At 43.9% G+C, this 23,525-nt stretch overlaps 1 protein-coding gene across 1 annotated transcript in view; it reads right to left on the bottom strand.

The window, feature by feature from the left end:
• LOC310790119 (centrosome and spindle pole-associated protein 1-like) overlaps window positions 1–20,127 on the bottom strand; it is a gene marked incomplete at its 5' end in the record, with an annotated part of 33,184 nt that extends 13,057 nt beyond the window's left edge. The window contains 16 exon segments of the mRNA XM_083651811.1: window positions 497–609; window positions 4,049–4,075; window positions 4,078–4,230; window positions 4,667–4,814; window positions 8,559–8,724; window positions 9,265–9,406; window positions 9,626–9,744; window positions 9,999–10,276; window positions 13,481–13,538; window positions 14,004–14,100; window positions 14,298–14,392; window positions 15,602–15,921; window positions 16,791–16,856; window positions 19,201–19,304; window positions 19,566–19,641; window positions 20,023–20,127. Coding sequence (XP_083507937.1) covers window positions 497–609; window positions 4,049–4,075; window positions 4,078–4,230; window positions 4,667–4,814; window positions 8,559–8,724; window positions 9,265–9,406; window positions 9,626–9,744; window positions 9,999–10,276; window positions 13,481–13,538; window positions 14,004–14,100; window positions 14,298–14,392; window positions 15,602–15,921; window positions 16,791–16,856; window positions 19,201–19,304; window positions 19,566–19,641; window positions 20,023–20,127 — 2,067 coding nt within the window.
• Window positions 20,128–23,525: the final 3,398 nt, after the last annotated feature.

Raw genomic sequence — 23,525 nt, forward strand, 5'->3', positions numbered from 1 at the left:
TTCCATTACTGATCTAAACGCGGCGAGCCGCGCCCGAGATGGACCTACTCCGGAGTCAGGTCAAAGCGTCCCACCGGACCCACCGAAGCAGGCTGCGGTGACGTCTAGTGCGTCTTGCCAGCCGTGGCTGACCCCCATTCTACCCACAAGCGTGTGTTGCTGCGAGACTCCATTCACGTCTGTGCTGGAGATCAGAGAAAGAGCTTTTTAAAAGCCTCTGTGTTCAGCTCTCAGTACTTTTGTAGCTTCTAACTGAATCTTTCTCTGTTCTGCTTTATTTGACCGTTTCCTGATTTAATTAGCTGTGTTATGTTAATTAACATTGACAAACAACCGGAAGGCTTGGAAATAAATGCAAATCTCAGCTGCGCTGGGCTGCCGCGCCGAGTCGAGCCAAGTGGAGCCAGGCCAGCACATGTGATGGAAAAGCTCTAATAGTGTCATAGTGGGCCAGAGGGGCCGACAGCACCACCTGCTGTGTGAAGCAGTACTGTACCTGCTGCTTGAGGTAGGCTTTGTACTTGTCCTGCTCCTGGAGCTGCTCTTGGCTGGGCTGGTTGTTGAACACATTGCCTCTGGCAAACTGGGGTGTTTGCACATTGGCAAAACCTAAACAGAGAAGGAACATGAACAACTTCCACTGAGAGTTAAAACCTACACAGAGAAGGACCATGAACAACTTCCACTGAGAGGTCATGTCAGGTCATGTATGTGACGACCGGTAATGTCTGTGACAACAGCTCATGTCAGGTCATGTCTGTGACAACAGGTCATGTCAGGTCATGTCTGTGACAACAGGTCATGTCAGGTCATGTCTGTGACAACAGGTCATGTCTGTGACAACAGCTCATGTCAGGTCATGTCTGTGACAACAGGTCATGTCTGTGACAACAGGTCATGACAGGTCATGTCTGTGATGACAGGTCATGTCAGGTCATGTCTGTGACAACAGCTCATGTCAGGTCATGTCTGTGACAACAGGTCATGTCTGTGACAACAGGTCATGACAGGTCATGTCTGTGACAACAGCTCATGTCAGGTCATGTCTGTGACAACAGCTCATGTCAGGTCATGTCTGTGACAACAGCTCATGTCAGGTCATGTCTGTGACAACAGGTCATGTCTGTGACAACAGCTCATGTCAGGTCATGTCTGTGACAACAGGTCATGTCTGTGACAACAGGTCATGACAGGTCATGTCTGTGAGAACAGGTCATGTCAGGTCATGTCTGTGACAACAGCTCATGTCAGGTCATGTCTGTGACAACAGCTCATGTCAGGTCATGTCTGTGACAACAGGTCATGTCAGGTCATGTCTGTGACAACAGGTCATGTCTGTGACAACAGGTCATGACAGGTCATGTCTGTGAGAACAGGTCATGTCTGTGAGAACAGGTCATGTCAGGTCATGTCTGTGACAACAGCTCATGTCAGGTCATGTCTGTGACAACAGCTCATGTCAGGTCATGTCTGTGACAACAGGTCATGTCAGGTCATGTCTGTGACAACAGGTCATGTCTGTGACAACAGGTCATGACAGGTCATGTCTGTGAGAACAGGTCATGTCTGTGACAACAGGTCATGACAGGTCATGTCTGTGAGAACAGGTCATGTCAGGTCATGTCTGTGACAACAGGTCATGTCAGGTCATGTCTGTGACAACAGGTCATGACAGGTCATGTCTGTGACAACAGGTCATGTCTGTGACAACAGGTCATGTCTGTGACAACAGGTCATGTCTGTGAGAACAGGTCATGTCAGGTCATGTCTGTGACGACAGGTCATGTCTGTGACAACAGGTCATGTCAGGTCATGTCTGTGACAACAGGTCATGTCAGGTCATGTCTGTGATGACAGGTCATGTCTGTGACAACAGGTCATGTCAGGTCATGTCTGTGATGACAGGTCATGTCTGTGACAACAGGTCATGTCAGGTCATGTCTGTGATGACAGGTCATGTCTGTGACGACAGGTCATGTCTGTGACAACAGGTCCTGTCAGGTCATGTCTGTGACGACAGGTCATGTCAGGTCATGTCTGTGATGACAGGTCATGTCTGTGACGACAGGTCATGTCTGTGACAACAGGTCCTGTCAGGTCATGTCTGTGACAACAGGTCCTGTCAGGTCATGTCTGTGACAACAGGTCATGTCAGGTCATGTCTGTGACGACAGGTCATGTCTGTGACGACAGGTCATGTCTGTGACGACAGGTCATGTCAGGTCATGTCTGTGACGACAGGTCATGTCTGTGACGACAGGTCATGTCTGGTCATGTCTGTGACGACAGGTCATGTCTAGGGATGGGCATTGTAAGGGATTTAAATACTCGAGTACTCTCCTTCTGTTATGAAAGAGTACTCGAGTACTCCCCCCCCCCCCCCCCCCCCCCCCGGGGGAACGACACACACACATGAAAGATCCTATGTTTGGCTATGTTAAGCAGTTACCATTAGCATTCGCCAAATGCCTGTGATGAGAGCAGGGGTGATCTGCTTTGTATGGGGCTGTTCACAGCAACTTCACACACATTACCAATTTTGCATGGAAAAAGCGCTGCCTGGTGCACTTTTTAGTTTTTACAGATTGACTGTGATAAGGTGATCCGGTGTTAGCCGTTAGCCTACCTCAGTAAAAGTAATTCCCAATACATGTCGGTAATCATTCCATACTGCTTCTTGATCACTGTTAAGTAAATCCACTTATTAAAAACTCTGGTGTTCTGCCAAAAAGTGATAACTGCAAACATGATAACTGCAAACAGTAATAATGTTCGCTAACGTTAACCGCAAAAACCACCAACAACATCCGAGTGATGGTCCCCGCCCGTGGTGAAACACGGAACGTTTGGCTATGGTAAACAAAGTTACTGTCAGGGGTCCGTTAGTCAAAGTGGTCCGTCCGAGTAAAAAACATCTAACGTTACCATCTTTGCTTGCACATCTACCGGTATATATAAATTGGCCATGAACGGAAAACAACTGCAATCAAATCTTGTTTATTTTACATCTGCTGAATATAGATTGCGTTAATATACATGGACGTCTGTGTTGCTGGCGATTCGCCAGACGCTGTTAACGTTAGATCGGCCATTTTTATAGGGGAGGGGGGTGGGGCGAGTACCCGGACAGCGGAAACGGTACTCGAGTACTCTCGTTACAAACGAGTACTCGAGTACCCGAGTACTCTCCCCCATCCCTAGTCATGTGATGACAGGTCATGTCTGTGACGTCATGGAGCAGTAGCTAAGGAAAGAATGACTATCTGAGAACATGTAGCACTGACTATGCTGTTGTGACATGGCTACAGTACCAGAGACTCTGTCACTGGGGTTGGTGCATGAGAGGGAACATGGCTACAGTACCAGAGACTCTGTCACTGGGGTTGGTGCATGAGAGGGAACATGGCTACAGTACCAGAGACTCTGTCACTGGGGGCGGTGCATGGAGAGTGAACATGGCTACAGTACCAGAGACTCTGTCACTGGGGGCGGTGCATGAGAGGGAACATGGCTACAGTACCAGAGACTCTGTCACTGGGGGCGGTGCATGGAGAGTGAACATGGCTACAGTACCAGAGACTCTGTCACTGGGGTTGGTGCATGAGAGGGAACATGGCTACAGTACCAGAGACTCTGTCACTGGGGTTGGTGCATGGAGAGTGAACATGGCTACAGTACCAGAGACTCTGTCACTGGGGGCGGTGCATGGAGAGTGAACATGGCTACAGTACCAGAGACTCTGTCACTGGGGGCGGTGCATGGAGAGTGAACATGGCTACAGTACCAGAGACTCTGTCACTGGGGTTGGTGCATGGAGAGTGAACATGGCTACAGTACCAGAGACTCTGTCACTGGGGTTGGTGCATGGAGAGTGAACATGGCTACAGTACCAGAGACTCTGTCACTGGGGGCGGTGCATGGAGAGTGAACATGGCTACAGTACCAGAGACTCTGTCACTGGGGGCGGTGCATGAGAGGGAACATGGCTACAGTACCAGAGACTCTGTCACTGGGGGCGGTGCATGGAGAGTGAACATGGCTACAGTACCAGAGACTCTGTCACTGGGGTTGGTGCATGGAGAGTGAACATGGCTACAGTACCAGAGACTCTGTCACTGGGGTTGGGGAGCTCCGCCCGGCGGGCCGTCGCGGCGGCTGCAGCTCTCCTCTGCCTCTGCTCTGGGTTGCTGTAAGCCTCCTCGTTCTGCTTGTGCATATGGTGGAGGTCAGCTGCCCACAGGAAAGGGAAGTCAAAATTAAATCAGTCGCAGACACAAGGGTACATGTGGGGATTTGCTTGTAGATAAAATATTCTAATAGTCTCCATGAAGTTGAGCAAGTGTTAAGCAACACCTAGCACTCTAGATGCATTCATACCAGGATTGGCATCCTAATAAACATTTTAAAACAGAGACTGGGACTTGAAATGATACTGGGTACCACTGCTGAAACTACACCTACCTCCCATTGCTACATAAAAGGACTGTCATTGACTGTCATTTCCCCTACATCAGTTTTGTCTTCATCATCTTCATTTTCTTTTGAAGTTCAGTTTTCAATTTGAGTTGAAATGTGTCCCTTAGGCTTGATCTCACCTGCACAACATGTGTGCCTTGCCATTTCTATCATTCTAATATTCAAATAATGAGGAATGTGGGGGACGTACTGATGAGGTTTCCCTGGCCGTCTCGGAGCGGGGCCCCTCCGCCGCCTCGGCCCCAGGGCTGGTGGTTCCTCATGTCGGCCTCCAGCTGGGCGTCCTGCCGCTCCCTCTCCTCCCTCTCCAGATGCCTGCGCTCCTGTCGCTCCTGGATCTACATCAAGAGGTAGAGCACAGGCTGCTAGGTTCATCCATTCTGTCTGAGTATATACACAACACAAATGCTAACACTACCAAACAAATCCAAACAGTGGTAACTGCTTGAGTACTGAAATTGAGAAAAATGAATTGTGGGTTTAACCTCTGTCCCACCAGAAATATTGCTGACACAGAAGTTGAATCATTCAGTAGCATTTATGTTATTATAAAGTATTATCAGATCTTTATTTATTATGAAATATGAATTATTAAAGAAGATCTTTATTTATTATGAAATATTAATTAGGCTTAATTAGGCAGGCTCAGAACGTGACAAAGTAACATTATTAAATAATTTAGAGCAGTGAAACATGCAGAGTAAATAACCTTAAAGACGTGAACTCTCTCTCTCACACATAGGTACACACAATCAGACAGACTCCTGCTGCACTCTCTATAGCCTACATGGAGTAAAGAAACTCTTCAATGAGGTAGCCTATGTGCTCTCAAAACAAACATTTTGGAAGGATTATTCGCTGTAATTATTATTTGAAGTGTCCATAAAACTAATGCCACCGCAGATTTTCTGCTGTGGACTCACTCGACTGTGATCTATTTGTCAAATTTACTGCAATGTGAGTAGGCTGTGAACAATTGAGAGCGCATGAGGTAATTAAAAGAAATCAGACAGCGAGTCTAGCCATATCTGCAAGCCGTGTGCGCGCCTGCCTGCTGCACTACTATGTTTAGTAGCCTACTACTGCAACATGGCCAATTGAGAGCGCATGAGGTAATTAAAAGAAATGGGGAAGAATAAGAACTGTTTCTGTAGCGTGCCTCTTGCCTACCTCTATACCTGCTACCTCCATTTGAAACACTGCGGTCCCGCCATCCGCACTTTGGGGAAGCGTAGTCACGCTATCTAAAGACCATGGATTAATTGAAGAAAGACCGACATGAAAGCAGCCGCGCAACTCATCCAGAGCAGTAGGCTACAACTGCGCAGGCAGCATGTGAGTGTCTGTGTGTGTGTGTGTGTGTGTGTGTGTGAGAGAGAGGGGGGGAGAGAGACAGAGTTATTAGCTACTTTTCACACATTGGAAGCTCTGCTGTGCTCCTCCTGAGTCCGGAGACATATTACATTAAATTGGCCGTTGCGGGCTGCTGGGTTGGGAATTTTCAGATATTTTAACGGGCTGGGGGGGCGGGCTGGCTCCAATGACGGGTTGGGTTGGGGCGGGCCTTAAAAAACCCTGACCCGCGCATCACTAATACACGCCATACAGGCTAGTGTTGCATAATTTGACATGGGTAAGGAAACGTTTGTCTTTTAAAAGGTAATAAAGGGTGAAGCCTGGCCTGCTCCACCTTTGATTGACACTTCACTAGACGAATGGCATGAGAAAGAGAGGTAGAAGATGACACTGTCAGAGCTTGGGATTGGAAATGGTTACTGCTAGCCTAAAGTGTGCTGCTCAATTAGGAATAGCCCCAAAAACATATAGATTTGTATGTTCGCCATTTAGCCGACACTCATTCAGAGCAACTTGTATTGAGCGCAACATAGAAGATAATTTAATTCCTAAATAAATCACAAACATTAAAAGTGAACAAACTAAAGTCAGAGCCATAGATTGTTGTGACCTTAGAATGATCATCTGTGACAGAAGTGCTAGGGAAGGAAGAGCTGAGGAGAGAGGAAGAGGATTTTTGTAGCTTCAGTGTCTTATGGGGAGTGGGGAGTAGTAGGGGGGCGATATTGGAGAGGATGGGATTGAGGTAGAGAGTGGCACATAAAATATCTCACAAACACACCTACTGCAGCTCTATCAATATATCACTGAGGATCTACTGCAGCTCTAACAATATATCACTGAGGATCTACTGCAGCTCTATCAATATATCACTGAGGATCTACTGCAGCTCTATCAATATATCACTGATGATCTACTGCAGCTCTATCAATATATCACTGAGGATCTACTGCAGCTCTATCAATATATCACTGATGATCTACTGCAGCTCTATCAATATATCACTGAGGATCTACTGCAGCTCTATCAATATATCACTGAGGATCTACTGCAGCTCTATCAATATATCACTGAGGATCTACTGCAGCTCTATCAATATATCACTGAGAATCTACTGCAGCTCTATCAATATATCACTGAGGATCTACTGCAGCTCTATCAATATGATCTACTGCAGCTCTATCAATATATCACTGAGGATCTACTGCAGCTCTATCAATATATCACTGAGGATCTACTGCAGCTCTATCAATATATCACTGAGGATCTACTGCAGCTCTATCAATATATCACTGAGGATCTACTGCAGCTCTATCAATATATCACTGAGGATCTACTGCAGCTCTATCAATATATCACTGAGGATCTACTGCAGCTCTATCAATATATCACTGAGGATCTACTGCAGCTCTAACAATATATCACTGAGGATCTACTGCAGCTCTATCAATATATCACTGAGGATCTACTGCAGCAGCTCTATCAATATATCACTGAGGATCTACTGCAGCAGCTCTATCAATATATCACTGAGGATCTATTGGGGTCTAAATGGACTCGCTCACACTATTTTATTCAAGCTTATTTGTATCTATTGTACCTGTTGGTAAAGCTGCCTCTTGCCTTTCCTGGCGTCTTCCTGCCAACATATGAGAGACTGCGATGCAGTGAATCAGTCTCCACTAAAGAGCTCCTCCAGAAGTAGTGCTGCTCACACACAGTGAATCAGTCTCCACTAAAGAGCTCCTCCAGAAGTAGTGCTGCTCACACACACAGTGAATCAGTCTCCACTAAAGAGCTCCTCCAGAAGTAGTGCTGCTCAAACACACAGTGAATCAGTCTCCACTAAAGAGCTCCTCCAGAAGTAATGCTGCTCACACACAGTGAATCAGTCTCCACTAAAGAGCTCCTCCATAAGTAGTGCTGCTCACACACACAGTGAATCAGTCTCCACTAAAGAGCTCCTCCAGAAGTAGTGCTGCTCACACACAGTGAATCAGTCTCCACTAAAGAGCTCCTCCAGAAGTAGTGCTGCTCACACACAGTGAATCAGTCTCCACTAAAGAGCTCCTCCAGAAGTAGTGCTGCTCACACACAGTGAATCAGTCTCCACTAAAGAGCTCCTCCAGAAGTAGTGCTGCTCACACACACAGTGAATCAGTCTCCACTAAAGAGCTCCTCCAGAAGTAGTGCTGCTCACACACACAGTGAATCAGTCTCCACTAAAGAGCTCCTCCATAAGTAGTGCTGCTCAGACACACAAGGCTATTTTTGTTGATTTATGGTAATTTTGTACGCCCATGGATAAAAGGTGTGAATAATAAACATCACCTGGATGTACACAATTCTCCAACAGCCCGTGTTTAATGAGATTCAAAAACATGATTCTTGTGAAAATGTAAAAATGGCGGGAAATAGCTCTTCATCTGTCTTTCTGTAACGGGGGTAAAATCACCTTTAGCTTCACATCCATCCATGACAGCACTAATTGGAAACATCGGCCATTTGCTCGCTGGATACTTACATATAAAATAATAAAACCATTACTTAGAAACAGCAGGACTACAGTTCTTGGTGTTTTAGAGGAAAATTGGTTGAAATTCTACCGGCATGCTAATGTTTCATCTCCATCAGTGGTGGTAGTGTTGTGGTGGGGCTTATCTGCTGAATGAATCTAGGGTAAGACGGTGCTTCTCGATGAAGATTCATAGGGAGTGGGGACATACCTGCTGCTTGAGAGCGTCTTTATAGCTGAGCATTCTCTCCCGGGCCGGTCTGGATCTCTCTGAAGGGAACATCCCAGTTCCTGGGTGCACGTCCGGGGCCGGTCTGGATCTCTCTAAAGGGAACATCACGGTGCCTGGGTCCTCGCCACGGGGTCTGCCCGGAGAGCTGCAGAATGAGTACAGACTATTTATCCTATGCTATGCACACACCAGGGTGGGAATTTCGTCATTTTAGGGGGCACGGCCATCTGGCCTTCGGCATCACACAATTTTTTTAGGGCACAAGGCCACATGCCAGGGCACAAAGGCCATTGCTCTATTGACACCGTGAAGAGCGATTTTTCTGAAATGTGTTCAAATGAGCCACTTACACATCCTTTACATAGGGCAGGTGTGTTAACATTTCTCTCAACTGTAATGTTACAAACCAAACAAAATAAAAATCAAACAAAGTTCAATGTCTATCCTTGCACGCAATATATAAATCCAAGCACTTTCAATGACCAATGTGTATTTATGTCTATTTTGAAAAACTTGCTAGGCCTTGATTATTATTATTTTTCTCAAATTCACAAAGTTTCAAGGCTTTCAAGGCCCCATGGTAAGCCTGAGACAAACTTAATGGCTTTTGGATGGTAGCTGGTAGTAATTCCCCACGTGCCTGCTATCCAAGCTTGAGCACTTAGAATGAAGAGGAGATATTTACTGCATTGGAGGTTCAGGGAGGCTGCTTCCACTGTGCTGACTGTGGGGGCTGTGGTTACCCAGCTGGCTGGGGAGGGCTCCCCCCGGTGGCACATTCCAGTATGAGACGGGAAGGCCAGCACCAGGCACATGCAGCTGGCCATCTGAAAGAAAAGAAAACAACAAAATTAAAATCAAGTTTCAACACATAAATTACCCACTTTGGCTCTCTATAAACGGTCAAGTCTGTTAACAAGGACCCCGAGATGAAACTGCCTGTGCTTCGTCTCGCTTCTGCGTCAGATCTGTTTCCAGTGTGTCTGTGCTGTTATCCCCTGGCCTACACCATCAAATCCCATGTGGTAGAGGAGAGCAGTGCTTACAGTAAGGCATGTTTGGATCCAGCAGGTTTCTGGTGCCGTAGTAGTGCTGGGCCTCGCCATACGGGTTCCTGTAGGCCTCGGGTAGCGTGGACGGGGGGTGGGGAGGGAACGAGGGGATTCTGGAGAAACAAAGTTTCAGTAGAACATCAAGGTCTTACATCGGTCTTACTTTCTGGACTGTATTTTTGGTGTGTGTTGAATACGAACACACAGTGACAGTAAACTAGGCCATATCGGTCTATAGCTGATGTTCATTTAATATGACAGTCAACCAACTATCATCAACTATCAGAAATCAACTATATCTTTCCATACTTTTCTAGGCCATTTGTGCAGATCCATGCGAGAGTTAAACATTGAACCAGTGGTGTACCTGGGAGTGTCCAATGCTCTGTGGAAGGCGGGGGCGGCAAGCTGGCTGTAGGGTGAGAGACCAGCCCCTCCCCCCAGGCCCAGGGCAGAGCTGTACTCCAGTAGAGGGGACTGGAAGGCTACATGGGGCTGCTCAGGGGGAAGCCTCTCTCCATGCGCCATGCCGAGCTTCTCGTCGATGGGTCGACCACCGCGCGCCTCGCCCTCTCTCAGTGCTGGAGGCTCTACAATCTGTGGAGCTCTCCTCATGCTCAGTCCAAACTGCCTGAATCGGTCTGGCTGAATTGTGGAAAGAAAAAATGACAGACAGATACAAATAGATAGCTTATTAACTCCCAAGGGTTAATTGAGTTGTCAGAATACACTAATATTCCCTTCTGTCTCTCTCTTTTCATTGTGCAAGTTCATTTATAGTCCAGGCAAAGTAACTCATTTTGGAACCAAAAAACAAACTAATTGTAAAAGAATTTTTTGCAGCTTAGATCATTTCTATGAGGTGTCCAGAACAACATACTGAAAGTCCTAAGAAATCCTAGTTGAGGAAATATGTTTAATTCTCATCAATCCAAGATGTGTGCCAGTAAGGCCAGACAACAATACACCCCAATGGGGCTATTTTTTTCCTTTACTCCTATCAAAATAAAACTTTATACAATGAAAGTATCCATGAAAAGTAACATTTTTTGTATTACAAGTTTCTTTGAAAATGAATTTGAATATGCAAATGAGCTATACACTAATCGAATATAGGCTATACCCAAAATATACCCGCATAGGAGTAAACGAAAAAATGAAGCCTATCACAATCAAACCTCACACAGTGAAAGTATTCATGAAAAGGAACTTTTTTGTTTTACAAGTTTCTTGGAAAAATCTATTTTAAATATGCAAATGAGCTCAACACTAGGCCTAATTGACTTGTCCAATAAGCCATAAAGTCACAAGTAAAACAGGGGCCAAATAACTAACACATTCATGTCTATTCAGTAAGTTAACCTATGCATAAACAAGATACATTTGAAGTCACTTGCCACACTTACCTGGGTCACTTGCCACAAAAAGACTTATATTGACCTTAAGAATTGATTGCACAATCTTGCCTCCAGTTGCTTTCTAAATTATTATTTTTTATTTGCGAACAAGCCTAACCCAATGACATGACAGAAAGTCAGAATAGCCATCTTAGTCATTAGTAACGTGGTGAGCCTACTATTCAGTAAGTTAACCTATGCATAAACAAGATACATTTGAAGTCACTAGCCACACTTACCTGGGTCACTTGCCACAAAAAGACTTATATTGACCTTAAGAATTGATTGCACAATCTTGCCTCCAGTTGCTTTCTAAATTATTATTTTTTATTTGCGAACAAGCCTAACCCAATGACATGACAGAAAGTCAGAATAGCCATCTTAGTCATTAGTAACGTGGTGAGATTACATTTTGGGCTGGTAGATTTACAAATAATTGGTATTGTTGGTAATATTACGAGATAACAGGCAGAAGTCATTCTTTTTTTTTTCTTTTCTTTTTTCTCCCCGATTTTTTTATCCCATTTTATTCCCCATTAGTGCTCACTTGATTTCTCAATCCTGGTTGCTACTCCATCCTCTGCCGATCTGGGGAGAGCCGAGGCTGGCTCCATGCTTCCTCCGAGACATGGGCAGTTAGCCAGCCGCTTCTTTTCACCTGACAGAGGAAACTTCACCGGTAGGACATAGCACATGGGAGGTTCACGCTATTCCAACCAGTTCCCCTCCCTCTGAACAGGCGCCCTTAACGACCAGAGGAGGAACCACATTAGCAACCAGGATATTGCATGTTTTTGTGAAGGGGGTTCCTATATGAAGGAAGGAAACCCCCGGGAGGCACGGGGAGAACATGCAAACTCTACACAGAAAGGCCCTTTTGCGACCCCACCCGGGCGGTGGGCACTCGAGGACATGCGGACGGGCACGCATTCCTTCAGCGTTCCCCTCGTCCCCAGGTGGGAATCGAACCCACGACCTTCGAGCTGTGAGGCGATAGTGCTTACCACTGCACCACCGTACCTCCCTAATGGCAGAAGTCATTCTTACCAACTAAACGATTCATTCTCACACAGAAGACATGAAAAACCAGATAGACACACTTTCCAGACATTCCAGCTCTTTAAATAATTTTGCCAGACACCAAAACTGCTTCTCTTTTTGTAGTAAGCAAGTATTTCAGACCAGGCGGGCCACACATCAGACTTCCACCGTTTGTAAAGTAGCTTTGCAGTGTTATGAGAAGCTAGCAACAGCAATATCTAGGCTAGAAACCCAATCGGAACATTTTAAGTTAGCAACTCCTTTCTAACTAGACATTTTACTGTAGACACATTTTGCTTAAGGTCAAAACTACTTTTCATCTTGAAGTAGCATCGCATTGCCTTTTTGTGGCAAGTGACCCAGGTAAGTGTGGCAAGTGACTTCAAATTTATCTTGTTTATGCATAGGTTAACTTACTGAATAGACATGAATGTGTTAGTTATTTGGCCCCTGTTTTACTTGTGACTTTATGGCTTATTGGACAAGTCAATTAAGCCTAGTGTTGAGCTCATTTGCATATTTAAAATAGATTTTTCCAAGAAACTTGTAAAACAAAAAAGTTCCTTTTCATGTATACTTTCACTGTGTGAGGTTTGATTGTGATAGGCTTCATTTTTTCCTTTACTCCTGGGTAGCCTATTCGATTAGTGTATAGCTCATTTGCATATTCAAATTAATTTTCAAAGAAACTTGTAATACAAAAAATGTTACTTTTCATGGATACTTTCATTGTATAAAGTTTTATTTTGATAGGAGTAAAGGAAAAAAATTGCCCCATTGGGGTGTATTGTTGTCTGGCCTTATTGGCACACATCTTGGATTGATGAGAATTAAACATATTTCCTCAACTAGGATTTCTTAGGACTTTTAGTATGTTGTTCTGGACACCTCATAGAAATGATCTAAGCTGCAAAAAATTCTTTTACAATTAGTTTGTCGTAAAACGCTACTTTGCCTGGACTATTAGTTATGGACTGTGGTTGTAATGGGCAGTTCATTTAGTTAGGGACTGTGGTTGTAATGGGCAGCTCCTGTGATTGTGTGGAAAGGAATGTGAAATAAGGAGCTTAGCGCTCAGCAAACGTCCCTGGAGAAATAAAGGTTACAGTGAAATTAAAGCTTTATCTTCGAGAAGCAGAAATATCACCTGTCAAATTAACGCTTAAAAAACATGTATCTTAGACAGGTCCCAACAATCAAACTAGAATGTCAACCAGACACCAGCTAAATGCTGGTACATTTTTGGCAATGATTGGTCATTTCTCTGCTCCGCTAGCCACTTTCAGAGGTACTCAACCATCATTTGTGGGGGTTCTACTTTGTACTAAGCCCACGGTGGCCTTTAGTCAAATAAGGCAAGTCCTTGGCCTGAAGCAAACTAAATGAAGGCTGGTTGTTGTAAGTTGCTCACCTGTTTCTCCGGGTCAGTCGCTCCTGTGGCAGCAACTCTCAGCTCCAAATCCTTCTCCCTGCACCAAGGACACAAACACACTTGCTTTGCAGGCTTTTACACATAAGAATGATCATCACCATCATCATGTTTGATGTTTTCAGTGAATCTTTGTCTCAGTCCACTTTTTTTTTTTAAGAAACCAGGACGGACGAAGCCCGTCCGAAGCAGGAATCAAACCCAGGACCTTCTTGCTGTGAGGCCAGAGTGCGAGGTGAGAATGCTACCACTGCGCCACCGTGCCCCCGTGTGTATTTTGTGGTGTTTCTGCTTTTGTTACCTGCCTAGGGACTATTTTTGCTACGACCCAGCATATTAACATTACTGATGTTCATTAATGTGTATGGGTTATGGAATGGGTCTATGGAATAAGAGTGAGCATGTAGGCACTCCGTGTGTTGCTCAGTGACACTTGGGTAGGACACATGGCTCTTCCATAGAATGTAAAGGTGACATCAATGTTGTTGTATTACTGAAGGCGGACCTCTTCTTGTTCCTGTGCTGCTCCGCTATCTGCTCTTGCAGCTCCTGCCTGTAGCGTTCCTTCCTTCTCTGTGAGGCCTCCTCTGCATTAGCATCACCTGGGAGCAGAGAGACACCGTTTAGAAAGAGACCATCGTTTTGGACAATTTCGACAAAAAGCTGAGGAAGTGTCACCCCTTCCACAGATGGCACAATTTTCTTTCATTGAAGAGTTAATTCCCAAACTGCTATTATTTATTTTATTTTATGCTCATTCATTTTGTAGATGCCAATAAAGAAAGAAACTGTATCTAACCAATCATAAGGCCAGTGGCAAACTCAGCTTCATCTTTTGGTGCCCTGAAATTCCTGCCGCCTCTGGTGCCCCCTGCTGGATTATCCCTCCTCTCCCTTTGGAAAACCAAGCAAAAGGACAGAGAGAAATCACCAGGATAAACATAATGAACTCAAGTCCATTTATTTATGGGATGATTTTGACATACATGTTGGTTACAAACTGCTTTTCAGAGCAACGCAGGACTTAACTACAGCTATTAAAATCAAGGGAGAACATCACATCTTGAACATCTTGTGTGAAAGTGCGTGTGTATCTACAGTATGTGTGTACATGTGGTGTGTGTGTGTGTGTGTGTGTGTGTGTGTGTGTCCCCGTCCAGCCCGGGGGAAACAACTCCTTGTACCGCGCTTTGAGGCACCAGGCTGGATGTGTTTTGAGCTTCCTCCATGAAGGGAGATCGATGCTGAGAACGCTGACTGAAGAAACTCTGGCTTGCACAGGACTATGTGATACGGTAAGCACCTCATAAGGTGGCCAAGAGCGCCATCTATCACATGACGGTGAAAACACCTATTGACGTCCCCTGACGTCAATGGTGGGGAAGCGTTGTCTGTTAAATGACGTTCCGAGACACCAATGGCGGAGAATGTGTTAACTTATACATACTTGACACTGACGAAGGCCCGAATTGGGCCGACACTGTTTGTCTCAATAAATGTCAGCCACGGGAGCTGTCAAAGAATTGTGTTGCGAGCCCTTTTTTCGTTAACTTATACATGATCACTGCCTGATAAGACATGCATTGAAGACAGGTTTTTTGGGCGGGCAGCTGTCGAACGTGCATGTAGGAGTGTCACAGAGAAACAGGCGCTGGTTTTGCAAAAAGTATCAAAACTCTGAAGGTTGGAAAGGTTCGATACATTTACATGTATCAACTCGAATGATCCGGTCCTTTGAAAATAATCAGTCCGCCCATCACTATTCACTACCCTCAGTACCCTGTACTCTCTCAGCCCCCTGCTGCACCCACTGTTGCAGCCTACCGCACTACCCCCCATTAACCATGAATGGAGCGCGAGGGCAATGCGGAGGGCTGGATCTTGTGTGAATCCAGCCTACTCCCTTTGCTTTGTCCGGATTCTTATAAATATTTGTTTTTTTTAGGCAGAGACCCAAAATAGGCCCACGTTGTTTCCTGTCTCTACTGGCACATACTTTTGCCATTCTCCTTTTGTACGTTTCTGTTTTTAAATATGGGCAAAACAAACTAAAAATTGATTCCCCCCCCCCCCCCCCGAGAGCAACCAACTTCTCCCAGCTACCTGACATCAGTCGCCTTGGATAGTCTCCTCTCAAACTCTGTGTGTCTCAGCTCCTCTTCTGTGTATGCCTCGTCCTCTAACTCGTGCTCCGCCGGCCTTCCCAGCCTGCCTCGGTGTCTGAGAGACTGCCACGACGCCTCCTCCTCCTTGGGGTAGGAGGTCTTACGCCCAGCCAGGCGTGGCACCCGGTGAACCCCCCTCCTGCCCTCTGTCAGAGTGGACGCATCCCTTCTGGAGGGGGGTCCAGGTTTGGGGAGATGAGGGCTGCGCTGGCCTTCGGGGAGGAGTTGCAGGGGAGGAGGATGAGGACCGAGGTGCTCCTGGGAGAGGTGACAGGGTTTTAAGTGTTCAAATCACTCCAAACAAGGCTGTCAGAGAAAAATCCATTCATGAAAGAATCTTATCTTCTTATCTTCCACAATTCCGAATCGATTCACAACTTCTATCTTCCAATAATCGATTATTTTTTCATTTTTAGTATTACTTATTCTTCTTGAAATCACTGAGAACTCATTTTTTGCAAGTTTACATGAATAATTGTTACTTTTTGTCTTAGGTTTGCCTTTGTGTATATTGTGTTTACAATATTGCAATCAGTTGATTGCAATATTATATAATATTATATAATCATATATGTATATATATATATATACACACACAAGAAAGAAAACATACACAAATCTTATACACTATTTCTTCTGCCCTCACCATGTGCTCTGCAGTACACGGCCTAGACAGCCAGCTAAACACTTCTCCCCATAGGGAGAAGAAGGGAACTCTGCTACTGTTTCGACTGTGAGTTAAGACAGCTGTAGCAAGGACCCTAAAAAAGAAGGATAAGACATCACTCATGTCAGTGTTTGAATTTTGGCCCCAAAAGGCCAAGAAATGCCCTGATATACCCTTACAGCTACGTAAAAATCTCTTACAAAAGTTGCTTAAGTAAGATTGCCGAGCTCTCCTGATTATTTCCCCTTGATTTTATTAATGATGACAGACTTGATAACACATTGCTGCTTATTCAGCCGTTCCCCCTCTCATTCTCGCCATTTACTCTGGGAACTCCATTCCCAGGCAATTCCCCATTTCCACCACTGGATTGACCAGATTTAATGTCCTCGCAAAAAACACAACTTTCAAATCGATCGACAGATCCAATGTTAAAATGTAATTATAATGGAAAATTTACCTTTACAAACCTCCTGTCGGCGAAGGGCACTGATGCTCTGGGCTCACCAGTGTCAAGGTGTTTTTTCTGTAATCCAAAATGTTGCCTTCTTGATTGATACATTTTAAATGGTAAATGGCAAATGGTGTGCATTTACAGTATATAGCGCTTTTATCCAAAGCACTTTACATTCAGTAGGTACATTCACCCATTCACACACTAGAGCTGCCGAAAATAATCGATTCAGAGATGCATCGCGATGCTTAATAGGACGATTCTGAATCGATTAACAAATATCAAAAATCGATTATTTAATTATTATTATTATTTTTTTTTTTTTTTATAATCAAATAAAATAGAATGTAAGTACATGCAGTTGTTTATTTTAATTATGGATCATAATACAATGCAATTCCAAATGCACTTTTATTTTAAAAGTAGCCACACAGTGAGAAAAAAGAAAGTGAGAAAAAATAAATCATGTATTGCGGAAAAAGTGATGCATCGATTTAAGATGCATCGCGATGCATCGAGATGCATCGTATAATCGAATCGAATCGTAGACTTGTATAATCGAATCGTATCGAATCGTGAGATCAGTGAAGATGCACAGCTCTATCACACACCAATGACGGCAGGTTACCACGCAGGGTGCTGGCACACCAACGAGGGCAATTTGGTGTTCAGTGTCTTGCCCAAGGACACTTCAACATGCAGACTGGAGGAGCCGGGAATCGAACCACCGACCTCTTTTATCCAACGCGATTAGTGACGACCCGCTCTACCTCCTGAGCTACAGCCGCCCTTGCTTTCCCAACATTGTGCAAGCAAGATGAATTTCATGTCTATCACTGGATGACTACTTTTCCATTGCTCATATTCCAACATTGAACTGCAAACACCACACACACTGCTCTCATTCAAAATGTTTCAATGGTTCCTCTGGACTCATTTAGTAGTGGTGTATCACCTCATCAAGAACATTACAACCAAGATTTGCACAAACTTCACCTACACAAATAAACAACCACTACTAGAGAACATTATGATGCTTGCAGTAGGGATGTCAAACGATAACGTTTAACCGATAACCGACCATTTCAACATTAACTGATTAATACTATCAGTTAAGCGGTAAAAAAAAAAAGTCTGTTGCACGTGCCCTTCAACACACATGCCATGCGGATAGGAGGCGCAAATGCAAATGCAAATTTCACGGGGTCCAGGGCTCCAGACTAACTTTTTACAGTGGGAGCGCCTTACACTTTTTACTTTAGGTGCACCAGCACATAATTTAGGTGCACTAACATTTTTCATCACGCCTTTGGCACCGCAATAATACATTTTAAGCATTACCTTCTTTGTCATTTTGTATACATATTGGTAATTTCTTAAAGTGATACACTCAAAGATTTTCATGTAAATAAATGTCTGTTAAGTCACTATCTATCACAAACCGAGTTAACACAATGGGGATTGAGCCTATGGCCCATTGATGGAAGCCTTTGCATTTAAAATAGGCCTATTGCAGCATTTATGAACTGGGTGTCTATGGTGTGATTATCACCTTACATTACACTCCTAAGTTGAAAAAGTTATGAGCACATAAAGAATTTTAAGGACACAATGATTAATCTCTGATACATTACAATTTAGTTTAATTTAATTAAAGTACCGTATTCTCATGATGCACCATGAATTTCTTAGTCAAATTTTACATGGTCTCCCCTGATTCTAAGTATAGTTTAATCACTTGGTTTGACCAAGTAAAACAATATTTATACGCATTTTACACAAGGTCTATGGAAAAATGAATGGCGGATGAAATCCCATGGACAGGGAGAGGGGGTGACTTTGGCACTCTTATTGTCAATAGGCAGCCAGACCATTGCTCCTACGACCTACGGCAACGTCACATGGACAAACGGTGTCATTCTTAAAGAGAGAGGCACGGATAAAAAAAATATATATATATAAATAATAATCAAAAAACGATTTTCGACTTTCAATAATAAAAGTCGATCTTGATCGAACAATTATTCGAAAATTCGAAATTTGTTGCCCATCCCTACCCTCGGTAAGATGTTTATGTTGAACGTTATAACATTACTGTATATTTGCGGGAGTGGGTGAAGTCTCTCGCTAATGTTGATGTCCAGTGTGATGGCAGAGAAACATGTTTGTTTATTTGCTGTGTCGTGTGTAACGTTAGTTTATATGAGGCGCACACGCACACACATTTTTTATATATATATATATAATCACACCTTTTTGTGGTTATGTAATCGCACCTGCTGACATCACGGTTGTGATTCGATTAATCGTGCAGCACTAATGGCAACGCTCATATTTTTGCATTTTCTTTTGCGTATTTTCTGAAAATGTGTCTAAAATTTGCGATACATTTGGATAGAAAGCCAACTTCAGTCACCTGAGCCATGTAGCGCCTGTAGTCCATACGGAGCTCATGCTGCAGCCTGTGCTTCTTCCTCTCATAGTCTACACCCAGAGGCAGACCCACACCGTAACGGTCCTCTGACAAACACACACAGAGCAATATTTCATATTTAATATGGGAAGTGTTCAGGCTGAAAAAAGACATCTGCCATTAAAAAAGACAGCACATGCCTAAATGATAAAATTATTGTTGGCATGAAAGAAAAACACATCATGGACTTCAATTAAAAGTGGGACCTTTGGGTACAAAATTGTTTTAAATGGATAGAATCATCACAAAAGGCAGGACTTCTTGTCCAGAAGGTTGCTTGCTAAGTGTAACACTTTCATGCACTCTACCTGTCCCCTGTGCTGTAGACTGGGAAGGAGGGATGTTCTCTTTAATGGTGGTCTCATAGACTCTGTGGGGTTTGGCCTGTCACACAAACACAGAGGAACAACTTAATTTGAAGCTGGTGAGCTGTTGCACAGAAAGACACACTCCATAGAAGGAGATCTGCAGGAAGATCTGGAATGGATCTAACCCTCCTATGCTTACATTTCACCCAACTCATGGACATATCACCCAAAAACTACACACAGAATATTGAATTTGGACACCAATTTGTGTTTCCGGTTATTGATCTGTAGACTAGAGAGGCTTTAAATATACATTATTATACATGTACAAGAAAATGGCATAAACCACAAGGTTTAAGACCAGAATAAATGTGCATATTAGAAATATATTTTCAGATTCCATAAACAATCTTGCAACCCCCCCCCCCCCCCCCCCATGTAACTCATTCCAACACACCCTTATTTCCATGTAAGGAGGGTCTTGCTCCAAACTGGCTTTGTCCTCTGCCACTCTCGCCTTCCTTTCCCTGATGAAGTTCTCCAGCTCATCATCCGTCTCCATTCGGTAACGTTATACAACCCAGCTGGGGACAAAGAATGGCATCGTTACATTCACCATGAAGACATGAATTACTAACATACTACAATGTGACCGATAAATGATTTTGCTTTTAAAGGGATAGTTCAGATGGGAGAAACTGGCCTTCTTTTAAGTGGCTAAAATATGTTTTTCTGCTACCACCACAGCAGTACATTGTTTTGCTTCCTTGCCAGTACTCTGTCCAAAATGGAGGTTTTGAGTAGGGTTAGACGAACAATATCTGACATATTAGCCCCATATGTGATGCTACTGTACTCCACACTCTTGTACTAGCGTCACACCGACTTCCATGAGGCAATAGGAGTAGGAGAGCGTTTTGAACAGCCGTTCCCCCCTATTGACTTATGGAAGTCGGTGTGATGCTACTACGCTAGTACGAGTGTGGAGTACAGTAGCATCACATATGGGGCTACTGACATATGTGACACTAATTATTCAATGAATCAATGTTCTATTGTTAGTGTGCCGCCCTTTAATGTGTGTGTGTGTGTGTGTGTGTGTGTGTGTGTGTGTGTGTGTGTGTGTGTGTGTGTGTGTGTGTGTGTGTGTGTGCGTGCGTGCGTGTGTGTGTATTGCCCATGTATTGCCTCGATGGGAGATTTGGTACACTGTCTCTTTAATAACCGTTGTCAGGCAACCAAACTGAAGACAACGCTAGCTAAGTTGCTAGCATTAAGTGTTAATTAATTACCCTTTGTACATTTGATAGTTTGACATACTGTATTTTGTTTTACAGTAACGTTAATCAGCTCGTTGGACTAACGTAACGTTATAACGTTAAGCTTTAGCTAGTGGGGAAAGAAAACCAGCATAATGCAAAGCCAAAGAGAGAGTGACCAAAGCTAAGAAAGCTAACTTTAGCTTTATCACTAACGACACTGTCAGAGAGACAGCTAAGGTAGCTTAGATGAGCTGACCTTAGCGGCTTCTCTGACACGGTCACGTTTGAATCAAACTGACTGTTTGATAGCCTGAAAAACAAAAGATACCATTGATTTCAATCAGCCAGATGTGACAAGGTTGTTGCTGTTGCTGCTGCTGCTGCAGCTTCTTACCTCTGTTCTGCTATCAACAATGACGCCTGTGTTGTGCCAGCGAATCAGCAGCGAATATAAGAGCTAGCGAATATAAGGAGTTCCGGTGAGGTTTTTCAAAGTAAAAGAACGATTCTGCTTCTTTCTCGCCGAGAAGAGCCTGGTGACGCGAGGTTAGAGGCGATTGAAAAATGATTATTTTCCACATTAAACTAATAAACTAAGCATTTAAATGAAGTTATACAATACAAATGATGTTTCTGTATGACATTAACTGTTTCAATAACATTGAGAACGTTCTTCTGAGTATCTAAAGTTTACCAATAAATGCTGGTCACTGGTGTTAGGTCACTGGGGTGCATGGTTTTTACAAATTGGACACTGGACAGGTGTTTAAACATATACACACACCCAGGAAGACCAGCTCTATGACATCACACTTTCAGCTAAGCTCGGGAGGAAAAAGCTGGCAGGCCGAAGATGTCACTATTAGGGCCTTTGGGTGGGTTTTGGCGTGACATGTTTTTTTTTTACTCCTCCTGAGCTTAGCTGAGAGTGTGATGTCATAGAGGGGGTCTATCCGAGTGCAGGCACATATCATTTGTGCTGCCACTTTCAACACAGGGATGTACAGTGTCTAATATTTGTCTGGAAATGTCACTATGAGTGACCTCTGGGTGGGTTTGGCGGCCTGCCATGTTTTTTTTACTCCTCCCAAGTTTAGCTGAGAGTGTGATGTCATAGAGGGGGTCTATCCGAGCGCGTGGATATATTGCTTGTTCTGTCACTCTCGACACAGGGGTGTACAGTGTCTAATACTGTATTTGTCTGAAAATGTCACTATTGTGACCTCTGGGTGGGTATGGCGGTCTGCCATCTTTTCTTTTACTCCTACCGAGCTTAGCTGAGAGTGTGATGTCATAGAGGGGCTCTACCCGAGCGCATGCATATATCATTTGTGCTGTCACTCTCGACACAGGGGTGTACAGTATCTAATATTTGTCTGAAAATGTCAGTATCAGTGACCTCTGAGTGGGTTTGGCGGCCTGCCATCTTTTGTTTTTATTCTCAAGAGTTCTAGGAAGTAAGGTTCTGGATTAAGCAGCACTGTCGAGTTGCAGCAAAATGGACAGTTTGTGATAGTTTGAATGTTTTTATTTTTTTATTTTTCAAATTGTACATTATCAGCTTATTTTAGCATTCAAAAGTAGCGCGAGACCCCTTCCTGGCTGTTCATTGGCTAATGAGTCACACATTTTGGTCCTCCACTGACGCCACTCTCTCTCTAAATTGCTCTGGGGTGGACAGGTAGCCTAGATCTTGTGCTGTTGTAAAATGTAAAAGTAGCCTACATCTGAAGTGTAGTCTATAGTAAAAACAGTGGGCACACCTGTGCTATGCGCACTCCACTGACTACACTGAACAGCATTTATCCATTAGGCTACTGAGAAAACATAATTTGTATTGTATACCTTCGTTTAGATGCTTTGTTTATTGTTTTAATCTGCAAACTATAACCATTTTTCTAGAAAGGGCCTAGAGGTCCCTGTTGGTTCCCCCCTCTGGCTGAAGTACAAACTGTCTCTGGTCTGGAGCATTCAAAGATTGTGGAAGTGAGAAGATGGGCCTTTACTGTTATCCTTGCTTTGTTAATTGAAAAACATTGAAGTAACTAGTGAAGTAAAGTACTACTACTGCCTACCCATATAATGCCAGTTCATAATGAAAACAACTCATTTTGTCAGTGTGTGATAAGTATATTGGCATCTGTTCAATACAAAAAAAGTTAATTCCCAACATTTGTACATTCAAATGATAAGAACAGAGTGAAGCTCCGACAGTGTAAAGTGAACATTAATCAACAAAATAAAACATTTAAGACATGACCTCCTGCACACCAATGGAGACGGGGGATTAGTCTAGTTAGGGCTGTAAACCATAAAAAAAACTGGAAGACATCTTGGGCCCTATCTTCGGTAATTTAGCGTTTGCAATCGTTTTAACGCCCGGCGCAATGCAAATTGGGGGCGTGCACAAGCGCATTTCTGTTATAATTCTACTGGACATAGGCATGCCACATGCCAAACCAGGCGTTTCAGCGCACAAATGTGGGGGTAGATGGCATGATTATCCTATCATCAGCAGCGCCTAATTACTTTGCACTAACAGCATTTAAAAGCACCTCTTACGTGCTAAATACCCCGCTGCGCTTGAGCGCACTATAATCTGTGCTGCGCAGCGCAGAGTAAAATTCCTTTTGGATATGTCATTACGCACAGCCTTGCCACGCCAGGACATCAAACTATGCTGCTAAAATTGGGTATT

This window comes from Poromitra crassiceps, assembly GCF_964638095.1.
Source record: "Poromitra crassiceps genome assembly, chromosome: 15".
NCBI classification, from domain to species: domain Eukaryota; kingdom Metazoa; phylum Chordata; class Actinopteri; order Beryciformes; family Melamphaidae; genus Poromitra; species Poromitra crassiceps.